This window comes from Elephas maximus, chromosome 16 (assembly GCF_024166365.1).
Source record: "Elephas maximus indicus isolate mEleMax1 chromosome 16, mEleMax1 primary haplotype, whole genome shotgun sequence".
Lineage (NCBI taxonomy): Eukaryota > Metazoa > Chordata > Mammalia > Proboscidea > Elephantidae > Elephas > Elephas maximus.
The window spans coordinates 26,353,157-26,377,949 of NC_064834.1; the positions used below are offsets into that span (position 1 = coordinate 26,353,157).

Genomic DNA, 24,793 nt, shown 5'->3' on the forward strand with positions numbered 1-24,793 from the left:
GTCTTTAGGTATGTCAGATACACTGAATTATTGCTGGATGACTACCCTTTCCTACATCGTTCTAAGTGGAGCCCAATTACTGTATCATGTTTCTTTTTCCATCATAAACTTCTTTTCAAAAGAGTAGGAGTAATTTCAGAAATAAAAAATCTGCTGGATAAAAGCAATTCACAAATGAATGGATTAAAAATCTGAATCATTTTGTTAATAAAATGGTATTAATTAGAGACGCAGTCAAAAAATAATTTCTTAGATAACTGACTATAATTCTCAAACACAAAAATACATTTACATGTCTATTTTCTTATGTTGGAATATGGCTGACTTTAAAAATGTTTTCCTATGTCTGATGTCTTTATAATGGCTTTAAAAACTAGGAAGGTTATTTCATTTATCTAACTGAAATATTTGCTCTTTTAAAAATCACATTTAGTAATGTAATTAAAACATGAAAGATTAAATCACTTAAATAGTAAGGGCTGTTAGAAATAAAATTTATCTTTGAAAAAATTTGGGGTAATGTAAGAACACACGAGACTTAGAATTAGTTGGGAGACTTAGACTGGTATCTCATAACTGCCATTTACTAGCTAGGTGACCTGAGTCTCATTTTCCTTATCTGTAAAATGAGAATAACATGTGTTTTCAAAATCATAGTGCTGTTGTGATGATCAAACAAGAAATGAATATGAGTCTCTTTGTAAACTGAAAAGATATATATGCTAGTAAATTACATGTATATTTGTTTTGTAGTGCTTTCCAGGATTCAGCCCAGCACCAAAATTTGGTGTAATAGTTAGGAGGATGGGCTTTGACTAACTGGGGTTGACCTGTGTGACATTAAGGAGTTATTTAACTTCCTCTGAATCTCACTTATTTTTATCATTTAAAAAATGGGGAGAATAATAGAGCTATTTCCTAAAGCTGTGTGTAAACTAAGACAATATTTATAAGACAATTGGCATCATGGCTGGCAGAAGTTGAGCTTCTGTAAATGTCGCCTATAATAATAATTATTATTATTCCTATTTTGGGGAGAAAAACCCAATTCAGCATTATAGAAACTACTAAAAGTATTCTATGGTTACTTACTAAGATTCTTATTATATACAGGGCCATCTAAACCCATGAACCTCGACAAAGGCCAAATATTCAGTCTATCTAATAGCCTACATCTTATTTGTGGTCAGGCCCTGGAAAAACTAGACCCCAAAATGTGAATTGCTAAGATAACTCTACAAATCCTACGCTCCAGAATTCTTTGGTTTGATCCAATTTGATTCCAGGTAGGTTGTCTGCAGAGTACCTTATTGATATGTCACAAGTTTGAGGCAAGGATCAGAAACCGAGTTAGAATAAAATGTAGTTCCTATACTAAATTTTTATTAATAATGGTAGACCAGCCTACAGTTAACAGCCCAGACTGTTCTTCAGTGCGTTTTCTATGAAGATGTTGCTGGACTGGAATACTCACTGGGTACTCAGGATTCTATTACCACTTTATACCTCCTTCCTTGGCACACTTGGCTAAGATTATTTTGTCTCCTGGTGATGACTATATCCTTGCTAACTCTGAAAGATTTAAGGGGATTTTTTCTCCCAGAATGGAAAATCTAGATTTCTTGCTTTTTTTTTCTGGTTAGCTTCTACATATGTACTTTCACTCTCTCATAGTTTAGGAGTAGCTGGGTGGATTCAGCTCAAGTTTTAAAAATTAGTTTTTGAATTGATATCAGCAATATCAAGTTTCACCTAAAATAAATATTTTGAGACAGTTACAAGTTATGGAAAACATTTAAAAAGGAAATATCTTCTCAAATTTGGTATGTGAGATTTATGAAAAATTTTTCATTTTCCTTTATTCTCTTTCTAGCTTGTGAATGCTTAGCTCAGAGGTTGCAAATGCTTGGAACTGTCCATATCATATAACTTGCTCTTAAAATTTAAGTTTTCATAGGTGATATATTCATATGGCTTAAAACAGATATAAAGATATATTGTGAAAATATTTCTTCCAATGTCTGTTTCCCATGTACCCAGTTCCCAAGACTCATCCCTATAGGTAATTTTGATTATTCGTTTTTTCTGTATTCTTCCAGAGTTTCTTTGTTTATAACAAACAGAAACATACACACTAAAACCTGTGAACGCTGGTATCTGTGTAAGGTAGAAATCCGTTGAGAAGGAAAACTCAAATATTTTCCACTAAGAGAGAGCGACAGAAAAGTGGTAAGACTGCAAAAGTGGAAAACTTTTGGGACTCAGAAAAACAAGGCAGTCCCGTCGAGTTCTGACTCTTACAAGTTTCATTGTATAAATGCTTATTTTTCTCTTTTATAAACAAAAGCACCATTTATATACCCTGGTTTACTCATATAACAATAAACCTACATTTTCCCATACGACACACAGAAAGCTTCCTCATCTTTCCATTTTTATGGCTGTATAGTTTTCCACTTTAGGTATGGACCAATACTTACTTTTATTTTAGAATACTTTTAGATTTTCAGAAATGTTGCAAGACTATTCTAGAGAAAAAAAATTCTAGAGAGTTCCCATTTATCCAGCACACAGTTTCTCCAATTGTTAACATTACTATGGTGCATTTGTCACAACTAACAAACAAATACTGATACATTATTTTTACCTAAAGTTCTTAGTTTAATCAGATTTCTGTAGTTTTTATCTAAGGCCCTTTCTCTGTTCCAGGATCCCATCTAGGATACTACATTACATTTAGTCATCATGTCTTCTTAGGCTCCACTAGACTATGATACTTCCTCAGACATTCCTTGTTTTTGGTGACCTTGATAGTTGTGAGGAGTAGTGGTCAAGTATTTTGAGAAATGTCATGGAATTTATACTATGATACATATGACATCATACTGGTGTCTCTGACTGATGTTTCTTATCTTTTGCATTTACAAACATTTCTGTAACTAATAAGTTTGCAAATATGTTAGGTTACATGTGTGCAAGTCTATGTTTAGGACAAATTCCCAGAAGTGGAATTGCTGGGTCAAAGGGACTATACCTTTGTAAATTGCATAGATATCTGTTAAGCTACATGCCCCTCCCCAAAACAAAATCTACTACCACTGAGTCAAGTCCAACTCATAGTGACCCCACAGGGTTTCTAAGACTATAAATCTCTATGGAAGCAGACTGCTACAGCTTTCTCCTGCAGTGCCATGGTGGTTTCCAACAGGCAACGTTTCTGTTAGCAGTCAAGTGCTTTAACCACTGGGCCACCAGGGCTCCTAACCTATACTCCACAGGGTTTTTTTCCAATTTATAATTCCATCAGCAATATATGAGGATACCTTCTTTCTTACAGTTTTGACAACAGTTTTGTCAATTTAATATGTGACAAACGACATTGCCATGTAGTTTTAATTTGCATTTTTCTTATCGTGATATTAGGTTGAGCTTTTTCATTCCCTTAAGAGCCATTTGCATTTCTTTGGTCATGTCCTTGGTGTAGTTCTTTATTGAACTGTAGGTCTTTTTCTTTATAGTTTCTACATTTTCTCTTTTGATATTGACCAAAGTGCCTCCTCTCATTGGTCATTCTGAGCTACCCAATATTAGACATAAAATGAGATAGAAACAATTCAAATAATGAAAAATACCTAAATAAATCTGAACTACTTGACAGCCCTTTTTGGGTGAGGGGTGGGGATTGGAAGGCACTGACAGGACCTTAAATGAAATGAAAATATTTTTTGCAAATTAATTGTTTAACAAGACTGTAGTCTTGTTAAGTATTATTTGAAGTTTAAGAACTCAGTGAAGATATGAACTGTATCTCTGCTATACCTAGGAAAGAAACATAATTTTCATTGACAAGATTATAATAAAACTAGGAATTTTTGCTGAAGAACATAATTTATAGTGGACCAAATGTCCTATAGTGTCGACAGCACTGGGTAAATGCCATTTTCTTAAAAAGAAGAAAAAGAATGTACTTACTTTTAAGATTATGAAGTAACATATCTAGCAAAGTCATAAATTTTGAGTACTGAATAACAGAAAAGTTCATTCCTTTAGCCCACAAAAATCCAGATACATAATAATCCAGTAGAATAGCTTCCTTTAAACAAGTTTGAAGATTTTTGAAATTCAAAAACTCTTCCAATTTTCTGTAACAAAAAGGGAAATCTAGATATTAAAATAAAATTAAATACCAAACAGCTCCTTTTCTAAAAGTTTTAAAAACTTAAATTTTTTTCTTGAATGAAGGTTCTGTAATGCCTATAATGTAAAAATAAACTCAAACCAAACCAGCTGCTGTCGACGCGATTCCGACTCATTGCGACCTCAAACCCCATGTGTTTCAGAGTAGAACTGGGCTCCACAGGGTTTTCAGTGGCTGTAACATTTTTGCAGTAGATCTCAGGCCTTCTGAGGTGTCCCTGGGTGGGTTCAAACCTCCAATTTTTCAGTTAGTAGCCCAGTGCTTACCCATTGGAGGTACCCAGGGGCTCCTGATCTAAAACATAGCCATCATTATATCCAAATCTGTAAGTCCAAAATAATACTCAAGGGTGAAACACAGAGAGAGAGAAAGAAAGTAAACCTAAAGCCACCACCGGAGGCAGCTGTTTCATCAATTCCTTACTCTTCTTGATCTTTTTGCAAAAATTCCTAAAAGTAGGGTTGTTGGGTTATATTTGATATGGTGAAATACATTGTTAAACTTCCCTCCAGAAATGCAGTGCCAAGTTAGTCTTCCATCAACATCATAAAAACAGGCCTATTTCTCCATACCCCAATCTAGTTTGGCTTTTGTCAGTTAATTTTACTATCCATTAATCTGATAGGAAAAAATACTATCTTGTGCCTTTCTTTACTTGTTAGTTAGATTTGAATCCCTTTAAATGTCCTTCTCTACTGGCTGTTTTTTATTCCTTATTGATTGTCATGGATTGAATTATGTCCCCCCAAAATTCATGTGTGTATTAACTTGGTTAGGCCATGATTCCCAGTATTCTGTGGTTGTCTTCCATTTTGTGATTGTAATTTTACATTAAAGAGGATTAGGGTGGAATTGTAACACCCTTACCAGATCACATGCCTGAGCCAATGTAAAGGGAGTTTCCCTGGGGTGTGGCCAGCACCATCTTTTATCTCTTAAGATAAAGGGAAAGGGAAGCTAGTAGAGAGGGGGGACCTCATACCACCAAGAAAACAGCACCCGGAGCAGAGCATGTCCTTTGGACCTGAGGTTCCTGTGCTGAGATGCTCCCAGGCCAAGGGAAGATTGATGACAAAGATCTTGCTCCAGAGCCAACAGAGAAACAAACCATTCCCTTGGAGGTGTCACCCTGAATTTGGACTTGTAGCCTACTAGGCAGTGAGAGAATAAATTTCTCTTTGTTAAAGCCATCCACTTGTGGTATTTCTGTTTTAGCAGCATTAGATAACTAAGACATTGATTTATAACAGCCTTTTGCATAGTTAGAGATATTAATCCTTTATATTTATGATACAGTTTTTTAAAAAAAAAATCATTTTGTTATCTGACACTCAATTTTATTTATGATGAGAGAAGCAAATTAGGTTACTTTTTTTTCCTCATTTACACCCGTATTTTTGTTGACATGTTCTGGAATAATTGGTTCAGTCTATTATTATTATATGAGACTTTATTTTAATTTTAAATGAGTCCCATGCTTACTACCAGGCCTTTTATATCACAGTTTCTCATTGGCAGTTTCTTTGTTTTAAATTCACCAATGAACTGATTCATCTTTCTGCTGTGTTATGAGTCCATTTTTCAATAAGACCACATGGCTGCTCTGTTTTCTGAGTCATCACATATATTACCAGTTTTATTGCCATTAATTGTACCCCTGAGGAGTCTGTACATAGACTAAGAGGCAGTCGTTCGAAAAGAACAAGGGGATACTCTGTGGTTTAAAATCAGGAAAGGTGTGCATCAGGATTATATCCTTTCACCATATTTATTCAATCTGTATGCTGAGCAAATAATCCGAGAAGCTGGACTGTATGAAGAACACAGCACCAAGACTGGAGGAAGACTCATTAACAACCTGTGATATGCAGATGACACAACCTTGCTTGCTGAAAGTGAAAAGGACTTGAAGCACATACTGCTGAAGATCAAAGACTACAGACTTCAGTACAGATTACACCACAACATAAAGTAAACAAAAATCCTCACAACTGGACCATTAAACAATATCATGATAAATGGAGAAAAGAATGAAGTTGTCAAGGATTTCATTTTACTTGGATCCACAATCAATGCCCATGGAAACAGCAGTCAAGAAATCAAATGACATACTGCATCGGGCAAATCTGTTGCAAAAGACCTCTCTCTTTAAAGTGTTAAGGAGCAAAGATGTCACTTTGAGGACTAGGGTGCCGCTAACCCAAGCCATGGTGTTTTCAATCACCTCACATGCATGAGAAAGCTGAACAATGAATAAGGAAGATAGAAAAGAATTGATGCCTTTGAATTATGGTGTTGGCAAAGAATATTGAATATACCATGGACTGCCAGAAGAATGAACAAATCTGTCTTGGAAGAAATACGAGAAGGCTCCTGCAAAGGGAGGATAATAAAACTTTGTCTCACATACTTTGGACATGTTATCAGGAGAGGCCAGTTGCTGGGGAAGAATATCATGATAGGTAAAGGAAAGGGTCAGTGAAGGAGTGGAAGACCCTCAATGAGATGGATTGACAGTGGCTGCAACAATGGGTCCAAAAATAGCAAATATTGTGTGAATGGCACGGGACTAGGCAGTGTTTCATTCTGTTGTACATAGGATCGCTGTGATTCCGAACCCACTTGATGACACCTAATAACAACAACAACATTGCCATTATAACTGAACAACAACCCGAAATAGTATTTTATTCTGGGATCACATTCATTTGATGTGCCAAATTTTGATAACTTCTTACTTCACTGATTTCTGCTGCCTAATGTTGCTAAGGAAATGTCTGATGCCTGATTGATTGTATCCCTCATTAGATGAATGGCTTTATATGAAATAAGGCAATGCATGAAGTTTCATTCTATTAAAATAAAATTTAAAATAAAAACTTATTTTATGAGATTTAGGTTATTTTTTTCTGATTCACTATGTTGGATGTATATTTTAACCTTTTCCCGTTGAGTCGATCCTGGCTCATGGTGCCACCATGTGCTACAGAGTAGAACTGCTCCATCGGGTTTTCTTTATGAGAGCAGATTGCCAGGCCTTTCTTCTGCTGTGCTGCTGAGTGGGTTTGAATTTCCAACCTTTATGTTAGCAGTCAAGCATAAATCTATTGCTATACCCAGGGACCATGATGTATAATCTACCATCTTCTAATTGCTTTAACTTGTGCAATTTGTATGCATCTCAAGTTTGTCTTCTACATTAAATGACTTGATTTTCAGCAAGGTAAATTGTACGTTTATTTTGTTCTTTTACCCTTTGTTTCTTGCCTTACTTCTAAAAGGTTCTTATTTTCATATTTTGTCAACTTTTCTTTAATCCCTTGTTGCCCAGAGTCAAAAAAAAAAAAAAAAAAGACCTCTTTAATTTTCAGCTTTTGTGAAACATTTTCTTCTGTTTCCAGCAGTTAGTCTTCCTCTCCTTCCACCACTTTACCTAGTACCATTTGAATCTTTCCCTTCAACTTGAACTACAGGGATGAATATTTATCATTTCTATTCTTTGCTCAGTCATTCCATTGCAAAGGAGATTAAGCAGGGAGGAATTTGGAGCAATACGCTGCTACAGTTTAAATGCAATGTTTGCATACATGTGACTGGGAATTTGTAGACAGTTTTTCTCTGGCGATGAGGGGAAATAGGGCAGGGGAAAGGGAGAGATGGCCACAGTGTAGGGCATGAGAGTATAGGAAAGAGAAAGACGCTTAATAGTGTTTTAGGGAGTTTTGCTGTAGTGATAGGTGATGTAACTACTTTGTCTCACCAAAAATTTCAGTAAGAACATTACATTCTTGCATGCTTTTGAATATGATGACATGCAGAAATAAGCCTTAAGGCAAGAACTGAACAGCTTATAGAGGCCCAGTTATAGAAAGGTTATAAAAAGATCTCCCAGTGTTATTTCTGTGTTTATGTAGTTATTTTCAATTTAGTCCATATTCTCTTTTTAAAACAGAATTTGAAGCAGATCTGTAAATAAAGTCAGGGCTACATTAAAACATGAATGGTTGATAGAAGCTGGGAGATCATGAGAAATGTACTCAGACATTTAACTTTGCTTAAAGTGTACTCTGGAAATATGTTTTACTGATACTTTAATGATTCATTCGGTTGGATGCTTTCATGAAGAGCAATTTTTAATTTTAAGTGGTAGGGAAATGTGCTGATTTCTTATAATTTATTTAAGTAGGTCTCTAGCTTTGTAGACAGCATGATTCTGGCATACTTCTGTCACTTGGTGTCAGGATACCTAACTTACATTTCTGTCATTTTGAAAGGTATCTAGTTCCCATTTATAATAGTGTTATTTTAAAATGAAAGTGAGCGAGTGGTTGCAAATACAGTCAGCCCACCATATCCACAGGTTCTGCATCCACAATCAACCCACATCGAAAATACACAGAAAAAATAAAAAGTTTCAGAAAGCAAAATTTGAATTTGCCATGCATTGAGCTCTATGCTGAATCCACAGAACAAAGTGATGTGCAGGCATCCCCTGCTGTAGCCTCCTGCCATGTCACAGATTCTCAGACTTTCTCCAGTGCTCCTTGTCTGAGTATAGTTTGCCTCGCTTCTCATTCGTTCCTTACTTGTATTGTGTGCACTCTTTGTTTCTGTGAAAAAATGGTTCCTAAAAAAATTAAATAGTCAAAGCAATTCCTCAAAGGCTAATAGGAAGCCTAAAGTGCTCTCTCTCCATCAGAAAATAAAAATTTTAGATTTTTTGAAAAGTGGAGTGTCACCTGCGGAAGTGGGCCATGAGGTCTGTAAGAAGGAATGGGGCATTGGCACAATAAAGTAGAAAGACGCTGAAATTCGTGGAAGTGTTAGTGCTTCCCCCACAACCCCCTACAATGGCAAAAAACAGTCTCTCCGGTTCATGATAAAGTGCTTGCAAAGGCTGAGAAAGCATTAAGTGTTAAGTGTAAACATTAATAACTACTTACAGAGAATTCACATTGTATTAGGTATTGTAAGTAATCTAGAGATGATAAAGTATTCGGGAGGATGTGTGTAGATTATATGCAAATACTACGCCATTTTATATAAGGGATTTGAGCATCCAGGGATACCTGTGACGGGGTCCTGGAACCAATCCCCCTTGGATATCAAGGGACAACTGCATTTCAGGATTAATGATACAAAAATCACATTAAGTACCTTAAAAAAATTCCTTTGCAAAGAAATGGCACCTGACGTAACACTGGTGTCTTTTATCCAAAATTAGTGTCCTAAAATTTGAGATTATTTCAGGTGATTCTTAAATTAATGAGCCAGTCTAAAATGTGGTAAGAAATAAACAAGCTTAAAAAGCATTTGTTTACAATACCTTTTATTTAATATGATTAAATCATAAAAAAAATTGGAAACTATATAAAATATCTGTCATTTTACATTGCATTCTTTTGCCTAGTATTAACCAGCTATCATTTTGCATTACAATGACCAAACATTTCAATATCTGTAGATATTAAGCAGTTTATGGCTGAATTCAGACCATTAGGATTCCTAGCAGGGTTTGCAGGCACCGGTGGTGAACAGCATCTTTGGGAAGACCTGTCAGTGTTGTTCGCTTGCTCTTGATATACCTTCCTTTCTGAGTTCTCTTCCAGTCTATCCGTCTGTCATATTTCCTTCTCAGTAGCAAATTGCCTCTGTTTCCTAATATTTGTAGGATTTTCAAATGATAACCACTGACAGGGTCATTTTCTATTTGTCTATTATGGTTCACAACGCCCTGCTTGTGTCCTGAAGACTGGCCTGTAGGGACCTTATAGCAGGACATTATGGCCAACATCCCAACATCCCCACTCTCCTCACATTATGGCCAAAGGCTTTCATGATTAGACTGAGATAATTTTAAAATGAGTGATCACTAGAAACACCTTTTAGGGAATTTTGAGCTTGAATATATCTGACTAGAGCTCTAAATAAACGATCTACCATAGAAATAAACGGCCTTGAGACTGGGATGTACAAATAGAAGAATTACTGCCCATAAATTCAGTTATATTCACATCTTTAAATGACTTGTATGAGCTCAGAGTTCTTAGTATGGCTTCATTTCCAGTACTGTGTTGGGGGGGGGCGGGGAAGGGCAGTGACTAATATTTAGGAATTGCTAAAAAAAATAAAATGTGTAGCCATTGATATTATAGGAAGCACAACTTATGCCTCCCATGATGAGGCAATTGTGCATAATGACAATCAGTTTTATGAATGAAAGAGAGAAGAAGATGGCATGTGCTAGAGGCTGCTTTTAACAAGAAATCCCTATTCTCAGTTAATATTAACAGGTTGGTTTGGAAATATATTTCCCCTTTGCAGAAGGCTGTAGAACAGCACAAAAAAGCCATTTATTTGAGAATTTTTGTGTTCTGGAGTCTGGGTATATATCAGCATATAATATATAATAACAAAACCAAAAACCAAATAAACCCTGTTGCTGTCAAGTCACTTCTGACTCAATAGGACAAAGCAGAACTGTGCCATAGGGTTTCCAAGGAGTGGCTGGTAGATTCAAACTGCCAAACTTTTTGGTTGGCAGCTGAGCTCTTAACCACTGCACCACCAGGGCTCCAGTATAATAACATGTCACGGTCATTTACAGATGCAAAACCAAAACTTTTTTATATTTGGTTGTAATATTGACGTGCTTACTGTTGAACTCCATTTGGGTCAGCTGCTAGCAAATCAGTGATTTGGTCAATTGAAAGAAAATCTGGAGAAAGGATTGTCTCATGCTCCTGGGATTCAGCATCTCTCTACAATTAAAAAAAAAAAACAACAGGAGAATGAGTTATTTCAATCACATTTTATGTATTAATCTCATTGATACCAAAATTTGTTCTTATTGTCGTCTAGTTGCTGTCAGGAATAAAATGTAAAAACAACTGTACTCTAGATAAAAAGTTTTCCTTTTTTATATAGTGGTACCTCTCCTCTGATGTTTCAGATGGCTGGTCAATCTGTCATTTGTGCATAAGTAAAAGTGGTGGTGGTTTCCAATTCAACAAGTATTTATTGAATATCTACATGTTCCTCATTGAGTGGGAGGCTCAAGAGGAGGCAAAAACAAGTTAGAAATACTTGCTATTCTCCAGAAGCTTACATTCTAGTGAGAGGAACAAATCGAGAGTGACTTTAGAGCAAGAAAAGAAAATGATGTTTGATAAGCCATAATCAATGTGTCATGCAGTCTAAAAGAAAGATCTTGGTTCAGGCACAGAGCAAGAAAAGTCTGTAGAGAAGAGGTCCAGGAATGGCCTTATGGAACTCAGGTGGGATAATGCCCCAGGTAGATGAATCAGCAACACCAAGGTTAGGAAGACGGGAGAGCTGGGGGCTGGTTCTGTAAATAGCAGGCAGTCGACAATGATGTCTAGAGTACGCACAGAAGGCTACTGGGAGCTAGGTGGGAAATGGAGGTTGGGAACACATTATGGAAGATATTAAAATTTAATAATTCAGCAAATATTTACAGAGTGCCTATAACATGCAAGATACTGTGCAAATATTTCAGGCCATGGCTCGTTGAAGTATGACAGGCTGAGGAGTTTGTTCTTAATAACACAGGCAATGGGGAACCGGTGAAGTTTTTGAGCAGCAAAATGACAATCAAAACTGTGCTTTAAGAAAGGTTAATCTGACAACAGGGTGAAGGAAAGACAGCAGAGAAAGGTCACAGGTGGAGTTAAACTAATAGGTCATTAAAACTATTCAGAAAAAGGCATTGAACTGCACTGGGCTTCTGACTGTGTGGGTGAAAGATGGGGGCGAAGGTAACATATTACATATGGGGGACAAAAAGGAGAAAGGGATTGCCTGAGTGGTGCAAATGGTTAATGCCCTTGGCTGCTAACTCGAAGGTTGGAGGTTTGAGTTCACCCAGAGGTGTCTCAGAACAAAGGCCTGGTGAGCTACTCCCAATAAAACCTGCCACTAAAAACCCTACGGACCCCAGCTCTACTCTGACACACATGGGTTCACCACGAGTAGCCTTGACAGCAACTGGCTTAAAAAAGGGAAGAATGAGTAAAGATTCTGAGTTTCTGAAATAGGTGGCTGGGAGACCATGGTGGTGATACTCAGGGCCTTCAATAGCACATGTGCCTTCTTTACGTGCATTAGACGAAGACACCCTCTCTGGGTGGAGGAAGTGCTAAAAGACCCCTTTCCCAAGACTGACGCAGTCTTGAGCCTGAGTGTACTACCTGTGAATAGAGGTGAGTACTGTCCAGCTCCCACTTATCCCTCAGCTGGTGCTTTTATTCAGAGTATGACGTGTATAACAACTCTATGTGGTGCCCTAGTTACATCAACAGAAATAGGAGCGTTGGAAGATGATGCTCGTTTTAAGAAGGCAAGATGATAAGTCCGGTGTTCAGTAGTTGAGTTTAAAGCGGAAGGCGCATATCAAGGAAAAAACATTTAGAGGTTAATTGGAAATGCTAGAGCCAAATTTAAAGATGGCGGTAGGAATCAACTCCAAGCGCAGCAATGAACAAGATCGCCGAGGCAGAAAAGAAGATCTCTGAATGAAAGAGGAAGGAGGAGACTGAGTAGTAGAAGTTAGAGAGGCAAGGGAGAACAGCAGCTTCATGAAAGTCAAGAATTGTGTGTTTGGTGGAGAAGAGGCAAGTATTTTTTAATTCAACAAATAGTTACTGATCCTTCCATGTGAATGGACTTCAATAATTAAGAACAGGAAGGGAATGCTTTGCTATGATTAACCAGATTACATCCCAAATTTTCCTTATTTCCTTTTCCCAGACCCAACACTCATTGGTAATGATAGTTGACTTAATATTTGTAATTTAATATTAGATTATTACTTATTTTGAAAATCTAGTTTAGAAATAAAATATACTACTTATTAGCCATCTTTTTGTAATCTAGTATAAACAAATTAACCTAACCTAGGTCAGACTATTAGATTTTAAACTCATTAAGAAAAAAAAAAATAGTACCTAATATAATACCCTGCACCTAGTAGGCATTCAGGTGCTTGTAAATTGAATTAAATACACTCATTTTTGAGAAAGCGTAGCTTCTTGGTCCATACTATACAGCAATATATTTGTTTAAATGCTTGTTGCTTACATAATTTTTATTACTACCACTAAAGTGTAATTATTCCTGTACTATCAATTCCATTAGATTATAAATTCCTCAGGGATAGTCATTCATTCTTTCCTTTCTTTTTAGAATTCCACAGATCCTGGTATGTCAACACAGGTTGCTAACTGACTGTCTGAATTCATCCCCTTAGATGTTAGATAATGGAGCATGATGAAAAGCAGGACTGAGAGGAAACTGGGATCTCAAGGCGGCTCAGCTAGTGATTAATTTTGTGGCTTAAGGCAAGTCATTTGAACCTAAATTTGGATTCATGTTAAAAAATCATTTTGATATATTTTAATATACACAAGATTGCTAACATTATTAATCATGAATAAAGAGATATATGAAAAGTAAATTATCCAGACATTCAGATCAATTTTATTTGATTTAAAATGTTTCTGGCTGGAAGAAAACTAGGTCACACAAGAGCTACGTGAAAGAAAATACAGTAATCTTAACCTTTTGGACAACAGTAATTCTAGCAAAGATGCCTAATATTAGTGCCTCATTTTCTACTAAAACTTGTAGGCTTAAGATAATCATCTTTTAGGAGGGTTTAGTTCTGGGCTTTTGTTGTCTTTTGTTTTAAATTGCATTCTTGGAACAATTTTAAACAAGAGTTCTTCCTGTTTGTTTATACACTGCCTTGCACTAGAAAGGATAGAAGGTAGCTAGAAATCTTTAGTCTTTCAACACATACATTCTGATTTGTAAAAATTAAATATACAATAGAAAACTCCTGAATAGGCTAATAAAAATGTGGCTATGTAATTGTGGCTTTCTCTGTAAAATTACATCCCTGACTAGGAAAATATGAAAGCTAAACTGCACTGTAACTCATTTTATTCCACCACCTGGTGGATTTTAGCAGCTATTCCAGGAGCAATAAAATTGTAAGCCTGATATTATATGGCAGATAGTATTTTCTCTGATTTTTTTCTCTAATGTCACCTAAACTTTCCACATGCCATTATTTAGCTTTGTATATACATCTTCTTTCCAGAATGTAAGCTTTCGGGGCAACTTTGTATTCATCACTGGTAGTGCCTTATATAAAGTAGGTTCTTAATAAATGTTCACTAAAAGAAAGATAACAGATTTTACCAAATATTACTAAAGAGAGATTTCATAATCACGGAGAACTTAAGCTGCCTACAAATTTCAGAATTTGAAAGGCTTTCTTAAAGGCTCAATATAAGTGAACTAAGGAACAGTGCTGTGTCGAGTCATATGGGAGCCAGAGTCAAGAGGAAAACTCAGTAATAATGATCCTATTTTTTGAATTTTGCTCTATAATGGATTTTTTTGCATTAATTTTGGTTTTTAAAAACATTGCATTAAAATATTGTTTATTTTGAGTACTGGTATTCTTTGCACCCCCTCAAAATTTGTGCCCAAGAAGAGTGACTCATGCATCTTACTCTAGTCCTGACCCTGTTGAGGAGCCAAAGTGAGAAAAAGATAATGACAAAAATGAAACATATAGATGAAGGAAGAATAAGCAAAAGCAAGAACCTGCTTTTTAAAACAATGAATAACATAGGCAACTCTTCGGCAAATGTAATTAAACTATAAAGAAAGAAGGCAAATACGGGCCACATTAAATGGCAATATATTTGAAAATACAGAAGAAATCGGTGATTTCTTAGGAAAACAAAAGTTATCAAAATTGACCAAGGGTAAGGGAGAAAACTGAACAGACAAACCATGAACTAAGCTGGAAGTCTTCTACTTTTTAAAAAGCCACCATGCTCTGACGGCCTTAAAGGGGAAGTTTTACCTAACCTTCAAAGAATACAGATATTCTGTTAGTCTAATAACTACAGACTGTAGTGAATTCATTTCTAAAAGTCATATAGTCTACATACAAAAACCTGAACTAACACAAATGGAAATTATAAACCCAAATCACTATGAATACAGATACAAAAATTCTAATTAAAATATGTATTAGAAATTGAAATCCAGCAGTGTACTAAAAGAATAATAGGCTATCATTATGGCCAAATAAAAGGGAGCCCTGGTGGCGCAATGGTTGAAAGCTTGGCTGTTAACCAAAAGGTCTGCAAGGTGATTCAAACCCACTGGCAGCTCCACAGAAGAAAAGACCTGACGATCTGCTCGCCTGAAGATTACAACCTAGAAAACTCTATGGGGCGGTTCTACTCTGTCATATAGAGGCACCATAAGTCAGAACTGACTCAACAGCACACAATGACATATATATATGTATGTGTGTGTGTGTATATGTATACACACACATACTCTAATATACATAATGGAATGGTTATATAACATCCTCCTCCCACCAAGAATGGATGGGCTGCGACTTTATATAGACTGAAAACTGACAGTTCATTTTTAATGGGAAGAGAACGCTTTATACAATAAATGGCACTGCCATAATTTGTGATTCAGCCCTAGAAGAAAACAATATTAGGTCCTCACCTCAAATATATAAAATACATCTATTAAAAAGTAAATTTTAACCATATTAAAGACCTAACTTTAGGAAAATGAAAATTTTAAATGTTAGAAAAAGATTGAAGACTGTGCAACTTGAGGAGGAGTGAGGAGGGGGGAACTTCTTAAACATAGAGACCAATAACAAGAAGACAAGCCTAAATGTTTATCAGTATCTCCATGGATACAACTGGTACTAGCAGGTACTCTACGTGCCTGATAAATACTACTACTACATAATAGCGTTTTTAGTTTCATCAGTACTATCTTCTCAGTAGTGTTTTAACTGATTTTTCTTGCATCTTCCTCATAGCCCTGCACAGGTTGACCTATAGTGTGTGATTGAATGACCTCAATAAATATTTCTTGAATGATACTGAAATTACAGGAAACTAGGGTCACTTTGAGTCGGAATCGACTCGACAGCACTGGGTACTGGGAGCCATTTTGCTGCTCAAGAAGGCCTCAGGTGTTTCCCTCTAAATTGCCAATGCTGAGGTAGGAGCCGTTCTCTAAAGTCTGTAGGGATCATCTAACATAGAAATGTGAATGGACTCCTCTTGGATATGCTGACAATCTCTACGACAAGTGACATCATTCTTCTAGTCAAAATTGTTCAAGTGCCCTCCTGTCCTGGTACAAGGCCCCGAATGCTCAAATGCATTGAGTAAACATCACACAATAGGAGATGTGATTACATTTTAAAAGACATTATTCAGAAGAAGCAATTGGGAGAGCATAATTTGCATTTTCTTTTAGGTCTCTGATGTTAATTGAAGTATATTGCTTTTAAGTATACTACTTAAAAGATTCTACTTCCCAAATAGTGTTTTTGAAGATATTAAGAAGGTCAGTTTATGAACAAACTATTGAGAGACAGCTGGTCAGGAAATTCTAAGTATACATTATAAACTCCTTCCACTTATGATCTTATACATAACAAAGATTTATTTTCAGATTTTTGTCGTTTTCCTCTGTTCTTATACATTAATACAGGTATCTGCCAAAAGTTTAGTCTTAAACCTCTTAAAAGGCAACATTTACCTTAATGTTACTAAAGAACCTGGAATGTTGAATTCAGGAAGTTGGCAAGTAGAGTTTACGCAGTGTCACAAAAAAAAATATTTCCCTGGATCTGGATCTCATGTCTGCTTATTCACAGTAACTCACAGAGTAGATTTCCTAGTATACTTCAGACCACCCATGATCTTAACTGGTTACTTTAAAATGTTTGTTATGTGCCTACTGTATGATTGGGATAATTGTTTGTCTTTATTGTCTGAGTATTTGGCCATAAACAACAAATGGGAAGCCTCAGACTATTGGAAGCTTATGCTTTATTTTCGATAGACTGGAGAAGAAAAGAAATATTTCACCAATGATTGTCTCAGCTGGCTGATGGTCTGCTGGCTAAGTCAATTTGGATACAGAACTATTAGAAATGACACTATAAGGAACTAGGTCTTGGGGGATAAACTCTGGAAAGTATCTGATCTGAAAAGAACCATTCAGCATCTTACTGAAAAGCTCAGGCCTTGGGAACAGAGACTCCAAGGGAGAGAACTATTTTGCCGCTTTCCATCTAACCCCTGAAGCCCTTGACTAACACAAATGAGTGGCAGGCAGAACTTGTCATTCTAATGAATGACACAGCTCTATGGATCCACTGTCTTCCCCGTGAACTCTGCTTTCATTAAAAGGGAAAACAGGGTTTCCACCACGCAGTGTTTCAGCATGTTTGTCTTAGTAAATCAGCACAGCTGAGTCCAGGTTACAACTTGATTTGTTCAGTTTGTTACTAACTAAAAGATTTAGCATATCCCGAATGGAATGTGCAAAGTGACAATGCTAAGGTGGTAATTGTCTAAGGTCTATAACTAGCTCATTCCTCTGACTCATCTGTTATAAAAAGTGACTTTTTTTTCCTGGAGCATGGCACTTCTTTGAATCCTTTGTTAAAAATTACGGGGTATTTCTTTCATTTTTTTTTTAAGTGCCAATTCATAAAAGACCCCAATTATCAGCATTTTCCTAAAAAGGCATTATTTACAGGAGTAAGGGTACATGTGTGTACACTGACAATTGTACATTCTCCTAAGTAAATTTTTGTATATATTTAAATAACACAATTTAACTGGGAAATTTCCTATCCACTTTTGAAATTGTATTACCTACATTAGAGATCACAAGGGAGCAGCTGGCTCAGTAAGCACTTTTTCACATTAAAATGTGTTTTTAATTTATGCTAATCTCCAAGGCTCCTATGAGAGTCAATATGCTTTCTTTGTTATGTGCCCATCAAGTCAATTTTCAACTCGTAGTAACCCCATGTGTCAGAGTAGAACTGCCCCATAGGGTTTTCTTGGCTGTAATCTTTATGGAAGCAGATCTCCAGGTCTTTCTCTTGCAGAGCTGCTGGGTGGGTTCAAACCACCATTCCTTCAGTTAGCAGTAAAGTGCTTAACCATTGGGTCACCAGTATGCTTTAATATCACTGCTGTCAAGTGGATTTCAACTCATAGTGACCCTATAGGACAGAGTAGAATTGCCCCATAGGGTTTCCAAGGAGTGGACCAGTGGATCCGACCTGCTGACCTTTTGATTAATAGCTGAGAGTTCTTAACCATTGCACCACCAGGGCTCCAGCACACTTTAGTGGTCTGCGTATAGTATTGGGAAGAATCTGGACGGGGAGCAACTTGTATGTCTCTGAACAAGGCAACAAATTATTGACTCTGTTTCCTCACTTATAGAGATACATCTGATACTCATCTTCTGTACAAAGAACGTTTAGACTAACAAATGATTACAAACAGAATTGGGCATAGGAGTGTTAATCTTAACTTTATTCACCTGTAGGGCCTCAAAACACTGGAGGAAAAAAACATGATACAAACAAATGATAGACTCAATGTGTGTGAAGATTTAAGTATTCTTTTGGTAATATCTGGCATAGCGGGTATGTTCTCAATTAAAATACCACATTACTAAGTTTATGAGTAATTAAATTAATCTGAAATCCATTTACTATTGAGAGTTGGTGTTGGGAGGGGCCTAATGACACAAACGTTTACTTTTTGCACAAGGCCACTGGGTCCGAAGATGGTTAAATGACTCTCCTCAAGACAAGGTGATGGTGAGCAACAAAGCCACAAGCAGAAATAACATTCTCAGCTGCTTATCCTTTCTCCTATCTCCTGTTGTATACTCATTTACTTAGTTTTAGAGTAATGGCAAAATAATATGGGAAACACCAAGCTGCAGCCCTCAAATATTATTCAGTCCATTATGGATGAAGGGCTATTAAATCTATGACACCTTTAGAGCAATCGGAACTGTGATCATTGCCAAAAAAGAATCCAAAACCAAACCCATTGGCTACCAGTCGATTTTGACTCATAGCGACCCTGTAGGATAGGGTAGAACTGCCCCACAGGGTTTCCAAGGCTGAAATGTGTACAGAAGCAGACCGCCACATCTTTCTGCCTCACAGTGGGCCTGGTGGGTTCAAACAACTGACCTCTGGGTTAGCAGCCTAGCGCTTAACCATAGAGCCACCAGGGCTACTTAAAAAAAAAAGAATAGCACTTTCTAAAAGGCACTGGCCAGTTTTAAATTCTGAGATTATTTTTTTGGTTTTCTTTTTAAGGGTGGAGAATCCTGGAAGAAATATGTCAGGTCGTTTTGGGTATGGAACCGTCAGATGGATGAATATCTATTCGCAGGACCCCACACTGCCTCGGCTGCCCCACCCGCCCTCTAGGGTCGAGCACCGACCAGGCTGGGCCTGGGGCGCCTCCGGGGGACCCGGCGTCAACCTCGGCCGCAGACTGGGCAGTGAGCTCCGGGATCTCGGAAGGGAAAGAGGGGCGTACCTCCGTCTCTGGAGTGGTCCCCGCGGGGGTTATCACTGAGGGGGTCGCCCTCATGGGGGTCATCGTCCCGGGAGTGTTTCCCACCGACGTCGCCATGATCCCGCCTCAGCCAAGCGGCAGCTCGTTGCCACGGCAACAGGGGGTGGGGCTGCGGTCTCCCGGGCCCAAAGGAAAGCTGCTCCCCAGCCCCAGAGCCTCCTGTCACCGGGAAGTAACTGGGGACCCGGCAGGCAGTGGGAGCAGGCTCTCTGTGAAGGCCCAGAGAAGCCTTTGAATCATCTGGCAGAGAGAGACTTGTACCTTTGCGTATGAGCGAGAGGAAAAAAAGAAAACAGCAAGCAAGCAATATAAACGAGCTGATACGTGTCAAAGTGCCTAAGGCTGGCACATAGCAAGTTTTCAATAAATATTAAAATGAGATATATTATTGGAAATTTGAACATTGACTTATATTTGATATTAAGGAATTATTGAAATTTTTTAAGGTATTATGATGGTATAGTGGTCGTGTTTAGGAAGGAAAAACTATCCTTGTCTTTTAGAAGTACCCCCCAAACCAAAAGCCAAACCATTCGCCGTGAAGTCGATTTGGACTCACAGCGGCCCCATAGGACAGAGCAGAACTGCCTCATAGGGTTTCCAAGGCTGTAATCTTTATGGAAGCTTACTGATACATCCTTCTCCTACAGAGCGCCTGGTGGGTTCCAACCGCTGACCTTTCAGTTAGCATAGAGAAAGGTGCAGTAATATAAATTCTGGCATTTGCGCCAAGAAAATGGTGAGAGGGCCCATGGGAAATGAGTGGAGCTATAGTAAATGAATCAAGGTTGGCTATCAGTTGGGTGATGGAGACATGTGTTGTTTTTAGGTGCTGTCAAGTAGATCCCGACTCATAACGACCCTATGCACAGCAGAACAAAACACTGCCGGGTCCTGTGCCATCCTCACAATTGTTGCTATGCTTTTTTGCTTGTGCCCATGTTGCAGCCACTGTGTCAATTCATCTTGTTGAGGGTCTTCCTGTTTTTTGCTGACCCTCTACTTTACAAAGCATGATGTCCCTCTCCAGGGACTGATCCCTTCCGATAACATGTCCAAAGTATGTGAGACTAGGCTTGCCATCCTTGCTTCTAAGGAGCATTCTGGTTGTACTTCTTCCAGGACAGACTCGTTTGTTCTTTTGGCAGTCCATGGTATATTCAATATGCTTAGCTAACACCACAATTCAAAGGCATCAACTCTTCTTCAGTCTTCCTTATTCATTGTCCAGCTTTCACATGCATAGGAGGCAATTGAAAACACCATGGCTTGGGTCAGGTGCACATTAGTCCTCAAGGTAACATCTTTGCTTTTCAACACTTTAAAAAGGTCTTTTGCAGCAGGTTTGCCCAGTGCAATGTGCCTTTTGGTTTCTTGACTGCTGCTTCCGTGGGTGTTGATTGTGGATCCAAGTAAAATGAAATCCTTGATAACCTCAATCTTTTCTCCGTTCATCACGGTGTACCTTACTGGTCCAGTTGTGAGGATTTTTGTTTTCTTTGTGTTGAGGTGTAATCCATACTGAAGGTTGTGGTCTTTGCTCTTCATCAGTAAGTGCTTCAAGTCCTCTTCACTTTCAGCAAGCAAGATTGTGTCACCTTGTGTTAATGAGTCTTCCACCAATCCTGATGCTCCGTTCTTCATATAGTCCAGTTTCTTGGATTATTTGCTCAGTTTACAGTTTGAATGGAAACCCTGGTGGCATAGTGGTTAACTGCTACGGCTGCTAACCAAAGGGTCGGCAGTTCAAATCTGTCAGGCGCTCCTTGGAAACTCTATGGAGCAGTTCTACTCTGTCCTGTAGGGTCGCTATGAGTCATAATTGACTCTATGGCACTGGGTTTGGTTCGGTTTTTATACAGATTGAATACGTATGGTGAAAGCATACAACCCTGACGCACAGCTTTCCTCACATTAAACCATGCAGTATCTTCTTGCTCTGTCTGAACAACTGCCTCTTGATCTATGTACAAGTTCCTTATGTGTTCTGGAATTCCCATTCTCTGCAATGTAATCCATAATTTGTTATGGTCCACACAGTCGAATGCCTTAGCATAGTCAATAAAACACAGGTAAACATCTTTCTGGTACTCTCTGCTTTCAACCAGGATCCATCTGACATCAGCAATGATATCCCTGGTTCCACGTCCTCTTCTGAAACCGGCCTGAATTTCTGGCAGTTCCCTGTCGATTTACTGCTGCAGCTGCTTTTGAGTGATCTTCAGCAAAATTTTGCTTGCATGTGACCTTAATGACACTGTTCCACAGTTTCCACATTTGGTGGGATTGTCTTTCTTGGGAATAGGCATAAATATGGATCTCTTCCACTCATTTGACCAGGTAGCTATCTTCCAAATATCTTGGCATAGACAAGTGAGCACTTCCAGCACCACATCCAATTGTTGAAACATCTCAACTGGTATTCCTTCAATTTCTGGCATCTTTTTTTTCGCCAATGCCTTCAGTGCAGCTTGGACTTCTTCTTTGAGTACCATCGGTTCCTGGTCATATGTTACCCCCCTGAAATGGCTGAACATCGACCAATTCTTTTTAGTATAGTGACTGTATGTATTCCTTCCATCTTCTTTTGATGCTTCCTGCATCATTCAATATTTTCCCCATAGAATCCTTCACTATTGCAACTCGAGGCTTGAATTTTTTTCTTCAGTTCTTTCAGCTTGAGAAATGCTGGGTGTGTTCTCTCCTTTTGGTGTTCTATCTCCAGGTCTTTGCACGAGTCATCAAAATACTTCACTTTGTCTTTTCCAGCCTTTTAAAATCTTCTGTTCAACCTTTTTACTTCATCATTTTTTCCTTTTGCTTTTGCAACTCAACATTCAAGAGAAAGTGTCAGAGTCTCTTCTGACATCCATGTAGGTCTTTTCTTTCTCTCCTGTCTTTTTATGACCTCTTGCTTTCTTCATGTATGATGTCCTTGATGTCATTCTACAACTCGTCTGGTCTTCAGTCATTAGTATTCAATGTGTCCAATCTACTCTTGACAGGGTCTCTAAATTTAGGTAGAATATACTCAAGGTCGTACCCTGGCTCTCTTAGCCTTGTTCTAATTTTCTTCAGTTTCAACTTGAACTTGCATATGAGTAATTGATGGTCTGATCTGCAGTCAGCCTCTGGCCTTGTTCTGACTGGTGATATTGTACTTTTCCATCCTCTCTTTCCGTAGATGTAGTCGATTTGATTCCTGTGTATACCACGACATAGGAGACATAGGAGGGTCATTGTACTATCTCTTTCTACTTTTGTGTATTCTGAAATTTTTCATAATCAAAACACTAAAACCAATAAGATCTGTTTAATGACAGTATGGGTAGTTTTTTTTTTTTTTTACTGTACTTTAGATGAAGATTTACAGAACAAACTAGCTTCTCATTAAATGATTAGTACATACATTGTTTTGTAACATTGGTTACGAACCCTATGGCATGCCAGTACTCTCCCCTTCTTGACCTTGAGTTCCCTATTACCAGCTTTCCTGTCTCCTCCTGCCTTCTAGTCCTTGCTACTGGGCTGATGTGCCTCTCTAGTCTCATTTTGTTTTAGGGGCCTGTCTAATCTTTGGCTGAAGGGTGAACCTCAGGAGTGACTTCAGTGCTGAGCTAAAAGGGTGTCCGGGGGCTGTAATTTCAGGGTTTCTCCAGTCTCTCTCAGGCCAGTAATTTGGTCTTTTTGTGTGTGTGTGTGTGGATTAGAATTTTGTTCTACATTTTTCTCCAGCTCTGTCCAGGACCCTCTATTGTGATCCCTGTCAGAGCAGTTGGTGGTGTTATCATCTAGTTGTGCTGGACTCAGTCTGGTGGAGGCTGTGGTACTTGTGGTCCATTAGTCCTTTGGACTACTCATTCCCTCTCTCTTTGGTTTTCTTCTTTCGCCTTTGCTCCAGATGGGGTGACATCAGTGGAGTATCTTAGATGGTCACTCACAAGTTTTTAAGGCCCCAGACGCTACTCACCAAAGTAGAATGTAGAACATTTTCTTTATAAACTATGTTATGTTGATTGAGCTAGATGTTCCCCAAGTCCATGGTCAGTATGAGTAGTTTTGACCTCTCTGGATGGTTAACAGTTGCTTTGGAAATGAAATGTACTTTGATTCTATTTACCTGCATGTGGGTTGCTGTGCAGGACAGCCTACTGTAAAAACAGGATATTGTTTAAATGTTCTAGGTTCCCCACCTGTATATATGAAATAGTAAGGGTATCTGCCTCATAGGGTTATTTTGAGGATTAAATATGCTAATATATGGAAATATTTAAAACTATGCCAGGTAGAGTGAGTGTCCTATAAATGTTAGTTATCATTATGATTAGTATTATTCATATTAGTATTGTGTTTCTCCTGACCTTAGTCCATTCTATATACAGCTACCAGGATAATTTTTCATCACATACCACTCCTTCATATTAACCCACTGCCTTTCAGATCAAGTTTAACACTTAGCTTTACATAACCCCGTGATAGCTGTGCCTTTCCTTCAAATTGACTCATGTGCAAACTATGCACAAAATTTGTTCTGTTAACCAATGCTTACAGGTTGTCCTCAGGTTTTATACTCTTCATGTGGATTAATGGTCTCCCTCTTTTCTTGCTATCTTCACCCCTGAAAAGAATGACTTTGGTTATTAGCACAACAAATATGTTTTATATGACTTGACTTACAACCCCGTTTAAAAAGGATATTAGAACTTCCTCAATTAGTGAAAATATAGTCCTTTTTAAAGTGATTTTCAGAGTTTCTAAAATAGCCAACACTTTGGAAACTCATTACAAACTTAATCATTCAATTGTTTCTTTTCGATCTCTGGTTCAAGGAAATTGAAAATAGCCAGTCACCTTCTGCTGGGCTAGAACTCTTCATAGTCTTTAAATTTATCCTTTGGTAAGGCTCTGAAGCATTTATTTCTCTGAACCGTACCTCTAGTTTCCTCAAAGATCTGATTTATATTTTCTAGTCTTCAACTGTTCTGCCATTTCTTTAACAATCTTTATGTTTTCTATTCCTTTCTTTGGTTTTGGGCCCCAGAACTAGATAGAGTACCCCATTAAAGACAGGGTCAATGCTAATAGTAATAGGACAGTT

At 37.9% G+C, this 24,793-nt stretch overlaps 1 protein-coding gene across 2 annotated transcripts in view; it reads right to left on the bottom strand.

Annotated features, from left to right (window-relative positions):
- Window positions 1-19,777, bottom strand: part of CABCOCO1 (ciliary associated calcium binding coiled-coil 1) — a 124,096-nt gene extending 104,319 nt beyond the window's left edge. For both annotated transcript variants that reach the window (XM_049855591.1, XM_049855590.1), the window contains exons 1-3: window positions 19,657-19,777; window positions 10,856-10,959; window positions 3,973-4,142 (exon numbers count right to left, since the gene is read on the bottom strand). In XM_049855591.1, coding sequence (XP_049711548.1) covers window positions 3,973-4,142; window positions 10,856-10,959; window positions 19,657-19,752 — 370 coding nt within the window. In that variant the 5' untranslated portion in view covers window positions 19,753-19,777. The remainder of the gene's footprint in view (window positions 1-3,972; window positions 4,143-10,855; window positions 10,960-19,656) is intronic.
- Between the last annotated feature and the right edge of the window lie 5,016 nt (window positions 19,778-24,793).